At 39.3% G+C, this 5966-nt stretch overlaps 1 protein-coding gene across 2 annotated transcripts; it reads right to left on the bottom strand.

The window, feature by feature from the left end:
• Positions 1-3108: 3108 nt before the first annotated feature.
• On the bottom strand, positions 3109-4990 carry FGFBP1 (fibroblast growth factor binding protein 1). Of its 2 annotated transcripts, none has more exons than XM_029590679.1 (2): positions 4913-4990; positions 3109-4310 (listed from the first exon to the last, which is right to left on the bottom strand). In XM_029590679.1, the coding sequence occupies exon 2, from the start codon at positions 4291-4293 to the stop codon at positions 3556-3558; it is 738 nt and encodes a 245-aa protein (XP_029446539.1). In that variant the 5' UTR covers positions 4294-4310; positions 4913-4990; the 3' UTR covers positions 3109-3555. The 2 variants fall into 2 exon arrangements, with proteins under 2 accessions (XP_029446539.1, XP_029446546.1); XM_029590686.1 differs by having other exon boundaries at positions 3109-4307; positions 4913-4984.
• Positions 4991-5966: the final 976 nt, after the last annotated feature.

Below are 5966 nucleotides of genomic sequence, written 5' to 3'. Positions count from 1 at the left end.
CATTATGCTAAAAAGCCATCGGCTTGTGGGTCTTCTGCCCTTAGCACATCTCCATCCTGGGGATTCTCTGCCTGCACCCTAGTATGGAGTACTAGATTTCATGAGTACACTGATGAGATCAGCTATACTGGTGGTAGTCAGTCACTGCCATGGTCCTATGCTGAAGGAATGATGCATCTTGTCAGTGGTGCAAATTGTTGAGGGACACAAGGAGATATGACACAAAAAAATACTGTTTTCCTTTGTGTGTCTTATAATGCATCCTCAGTCTCTCTGTGATCTTGAGAGCTTATGTACACCCTCTTTGGATTGTTATGTTGATCGAAATGAAAGGTATCCTGCCAAACAAAGAATCTAGCATTCTCTGGGCAGGCCTGGATTTCTGCAAAGACCTAATGGACCTGTGCCTGGTATGTCAACATGCTGGAGGGTGGTGTGTGAAGTCTGCCACAAGGCTGAAATCTGCTTGCTTCCTGGCACCAGAGTTGTGCAAGAAGCAGCTGCTGGTACTGTGAACAGTGAAGTCTGAAAGGGGAGTGGGGGCTGGGTAGCACTGGAGTTGTGCGGGGAGTAGAAATAGAAAAAATTGGTGGTATGCAAGTGCTGGGGTAGCACCAGGTGACGGAGCAGAGCTGCCCAGCACTAAGAGTGCCTAAGGGAAGCTGACATTGAAATCTGCAACTGTCTCCAGGACCAGTCCAGCTCCTAGAGCATTATTGTATAATACTGAAATTAGCCTGTTTAATTGTTTTCCTAACTTCTGAAATATATAAAAGATAAATGGTTCCTTTCTTTGTAAATTGGCAAGAATGAGTGTCTTCTTATGTAATGAACAGATGAACGAGTGAAATATCACTGATGCAACAGTGTGCTTGAATTAGTCAACCCTGGAAAAAGAAAGATTCACCCTGAATGTTCACACGCATGCTTTCTGTGAAAAAGGTAAACCTATTTCTTTAGCAGCTTGCACAGATACTTCACCTGTTTCAGCTTTCCTCTATCTCTTCACCATTATTTACCAAATCAATTACCAATTAAATAGTTAGGAAGACACTTCTTATTTCAGTTTCTGAATTATTTATTTTGGCTTAGTTCACTCCTAAATGAACACCAAACATATGTCTTTTTAAATAAAAAGATACCCCCCCCCCCCCCTTTTTCCTCTGTGGCAGTATAAACCAATTAATCTTATAATATAGCACATGGCAAATATAAATAATGAGAACCACAAAATATTATTGAAAAGATTTTTTGAGACCATCATAAACAGACAGATCGTGTGATTTCTCACCAAACTCTTGTTGACCACACAAATGGTATTCCGCTCAAAAATCTTTAATCCTAGGTCTCTCTAGGTTTTTTTCAAAGTTTTTTATGCAATAAAAGAGATTTTAAAAAGAGTGACACTTATCTGTGTATAGAGTCGGTTGGAAAAAAAATGTGGTCAAGAACGCCAACCCGACACGAGCCATGTTTCATTGCTTTGTAAGGGGCTGTGTTTGACCAAGGATTAAATCAATGTTGCAATCTCAATACTACACATCGTCATCTTGAATCAAAATTTGTGTCATGTATAGCAGTTCACTGGTTTGTCGAGCATACGTTGGATGGCCAACAAGAGTTTGTAACCACTATTAGGTGAGAAATCACACTCTCTGTCTATGATGGTCTCATAAAAAAACCCTTTTTCTATAAAGTTTTGTGGTTCTCATTATTTATATTTGTCTGTGTGCTATATTATAAGATTCTTTTTAGATCAGTCAAATTTTTTTTAGGCATAAATGCGCTTTCAGTTTCAGAATTACAGTTTTTTCATTTTTTCAGGCAAATGGTTTATTTTTCGGCTTGACACAGATTGCTGGGATGTGTTGGGGGGCCGCTATTTTTCTTGTCATGGCAGGAGGATACTAATAGCCTGACTAGTAAACAGGGGACCGACTACCATTGCTCCTCTCCTACTCATGTCCTCACACAAACAAAAGAGAGGGCTTTTGTTTGGGGGGGGGGTGGCGCATCTTTTTCCTTCACCTGCTTGATTGTCCCTGTGGCTCCTCAAAAACAAAAAACAAAAAAAACCTAACACGCATCCTTCATGTGAGTACCAGCACCTTTTTTTTTTTTTTTCCAGAAAGAAAGCACCGCAAAAGAGGATTAATATGAGATAGAAGTTCATTGTATTGGAATACTGCTTGCAGGAAAAAGACAGAGGCACAGTATTATTACTATTTATAATTATTAAAACAGCATTTAAGTATGGTTTATGACAATTCCACTACAATTGCACTGCTATATTGTCATAGTCTGGAAATAGGAATATTATTGTTACATGCCAGTTATCACCTACTAATGCTGAAACTATTTTTCTCTTGTATTTTGGGAGCTGATTCTGGATGCTGCCTTTGGTGAGCCTTATCCCTCCTGCCCAAGCCCTCCCCTTCTTGTTTCATTTATGGTGTCTTGAAAGGGGTTTGGGGGTTTGAGAGTAGGAAGGCTCCTGACATGTGCTAACCCTCCCTCTCCCAATTAAGGGGGGAATATTTAGCAAGAGTGCTAATAAAGCAGCTGTGGTGAAATGGTGCCCTAAAACACGGAAGTGAAAAATTGATCAGAACTGTGGCCTTATCTCAGAAACATCTGTGTCCAGTAGATGAGGTGGAGGTTTGAAGCAGTGAGGCATGGTGATTAATATGCTTCCAGAGTGTCATGATAGTAACTAGAGCAGACTTTGAGATCTGTTATGCCTGACAATTGCTGTACATGTTGCAACAGTCTTGCACTTTGCTATTTGATTGCCTAAACATAACTTCCAGGAGGACCAGATACCGAGAGCAATCAGTAGTGCATGCAGCCAGTTTGCTCCAACACAAGTACAAAATTGTCAAAATGGTAAAGTTTTTTTTTTATTTTTCCTGTTTTACAATTGAAATACTTTTCTTGGCAATGTGCACAGTAAACTGGACACTAGCGGACCAGGAGTCTCTTCCTCTGAGTATAGGGTACTACTGTCTAATGTTAAAGGTCTTTTTGAAATAAGGCATTTATTGTTCCAGCCAACACAGAGAGAGAGAGAGAGAGAGAGAGAAAGAGAGAGGAGTAGAAAACTGTGCATGTATTTAAATATATTTAGAAAAGTTTATTCAATTTAGTTGTGCTGATGTTCATCAAAGTACTTAATGTTTAATACAAAAAAAGTGCATAGCACTGGAATCATCACTTTGGCTAATATACTGTAGCACAAAGAAAAATATTTCGTATACATTCCTTATGCACTACACATGCATCATGAGTCCAGTATCTGTTAACTATTGAACTATATCATATACGAAAATAAAAGGTAAAGCATCGTAAACCCTATGTGGCAAAACCATCCAGAAAATACAACACCACAAATAGATCATTCAGTGCAACACTGCACTCCTTTACACTTTTACAGGGTAAGATTCCTCTAAAATGCTGTGTAAAGCCTGAAAATCTGAAACGGTCGGAATGTACAGAGGAGCTTGAATGAAACAAGAAGCTATTGCAGTGCACAAGAGCTCAAGTGTGTTGGAGCTGTCAGCACTTTTTACTCTGCACCATTGAGAAGAAGACGGTGCAGACCGAGCCCCACGTTTTCCCACAGTACTCCTCAGCCAACTTTTTCTGGTCAATGGGATCCTCATCTTCAGAGCACTTGGTGTCATCCTTCACTAAGTCCTTCTCCATGGGCTCTGCATTGTGAGGTTTTGCTTTCTCATGGGCAGTTGCTTCATCTTTGTTTAGGTTTCCCATCTTCACAAGACTGGAGCTTGTGAGGCTGAGATGTGCCTCCTGTGGTCCTTTCTTGCACACTTTAGATTTCAGAACACTTTTTGGACTTTTGCAGAGCTGCTTCTGCTTCTTTACGGCTCGGCCAATCTGCTTCCAGTAGGATTTCGAATCTGCTTTAAAATGCATGCAGGAGGAAGGGTTTCCTGCAAACACACACCAGAAGCTGGCATTGCCCTGGGTGCATTCGACTTTCAAGTGAACAGTGTCCTCTCCAGTAACTGACCAGGTACACTCAGCCTTATCTTTGCTGGAAAACTTGCCATGCACTCCTTTTCCCCTGTTTGGTCTTTGCCCCTTTTCATTCTGGTCAGCTCCAACTTGCTTTCTTTCACCTTTCCCGGTACCTTTCTGTTTGCCAGCATCCTGGGGCTTTTCCTTATTTTCTTTTTTCTGCTTTCCTTCTTCGTGTTGGTTGCAGTTGACCAGGAGAAGCTGTGACAGCAGCACTAGGATGCACAGAAACGTGAGACTTCTGATTTTCATCCCTTCCACTCCTTCTGCTGTAACACAGACAAGGAAACATGAAACTTGAGCTTGTCAAATTCAAAGATCCTTTGAAGGTTAGAGAACAGCATGGTGTGAGGCAATGGGTCAATCCTGAACTAAGTATTTCTAGTACCAGTTGCATAGTGGTAGCCTAAGTGATGGGATATAGCAGGATTCATCTTGGTAGCATACAGGCTTTTAAAGGACTATTCATTTCAGCTTTGAAATTATTTGTGCTGCTTAGTTCAAGCTTATTTTACAGGAAGCCAAGCAGCTTGTTTCTAGGAGTAGTAACCACAGAAAGAAAAGCAAATGCATTTTTTGGTGCATTGAAAAGATTTGTCCTTAAAAATATATCAAGTTCTGGCATAGGCACAGCTGAGAAAAATTTAGTTTTAGTGTGTATAATTTCAGCTGGATTTTGTTGAGGTTTTATGAATGCTAACAGCCTTACCTGCCACACAACTCTTCCTTAGGTTTACGTATAAAAGCAATCACTAATATCAGGTTCAAGTAATGTGAAAAAAGCCCCCATGTAACAAAGTTTCCTTTAAGTTCTGAGACATCAGCATGCTTAAGTACAGATATGATGTCGAATATGAAATAAGCCACGTACCTTGCAGTCGCAGTTTATGGATATAAAGTATAAATCTGATCTGTGAAGGTTGTAAGGCAATGTGCTACTGAATATAAGATGGTATGCTATTTATAATGTGCCAGCAACACACCTACATAACAGTGTCGCAACACAACCAAATAGTAGCTTAACCCCTTCACTGCCAAGATTTTCAAACCAGAATTTCCATGCCTTATTTGGCTTGACAATTCGTGCAAATTTTTTTTTTCAGTGAAATGTTCACTGGCTGGTGGTTGAAACACAGCTCAGGGTTTGGTCACATGACCAAGATATTGTACAATAAGGGCCTGATTTTTAAAAGGATTAACAAAACAGAAACCCTAGGTTCTATATGTAAATCTCCATTTGAAAATCAGTCTAGGATCTATATTTATAGAAAAAAAAAAAAAGGGGGTGTTATTTCTGGTGCTACTGTCGGCAATAATGTGTAAAACATTATCACCCGCAGCGGTACTGGAAATATATTTTTTTTGCCTGCCCAAAGACAGTCCTAACCCTGCCCTAACCACTCCCCTTTCCTGAATTTAATAATACCGACACGATACGGTAGTTATCACATGTGTTAGGGCCCTAACGCATGCGATAATCTCCTATCGCGTTTTAAAGAATGAACCCCTAAATGTGAACAAAATTTTAAAATATGGGTTACTTTGCCAATCATGATACCTGCTATTGATCTACCATAAGAACTATCCAAGTTTCTTGCTGTACATGAATTTCAGAGACTAGACCATATGTTCTGACAAGATTATTTACAACACCACTATATAATTATAATTCGTTTTTTTTTTGACATAGCAGTTTCTTCCGACTCCTTTATTCTTCCAGCTCAGGTGAAACCAGAGCTGGGAGCAACTACTAATTTTTTTTTTTTTTTTAGAAATACACAAACAGTTCTTTTCAGAAATCTAATAAATCGATTTATTTAAAATTTTTTCTATTCCACCTATAGCGACCAATTGTACTAGGCGGATTACAATTAAATACATAACTAACATACATTCTTAAAAAATGTAACAATAAAATTAAACAT

This window comes from Rhinatrema bivittatum, chromosome 1 (assembly GCF_901001135.1).
Source record: "Rhinatrema bivittatum chromosome 1, aRhiBiv1.1, whole genome shotgun sequence".
Lineage (NCBI taxonomy): Eukaryota > Metazoa > Chordata > Amphibia > Gymnophiona > Rhinatrematidae > Rhinatrema > Rhinatrema bivittatum.
Note: the sequence above shows the minus strand (reverse complement) of the source record. Positions and strands in the feature narration are given on the sequence as shown.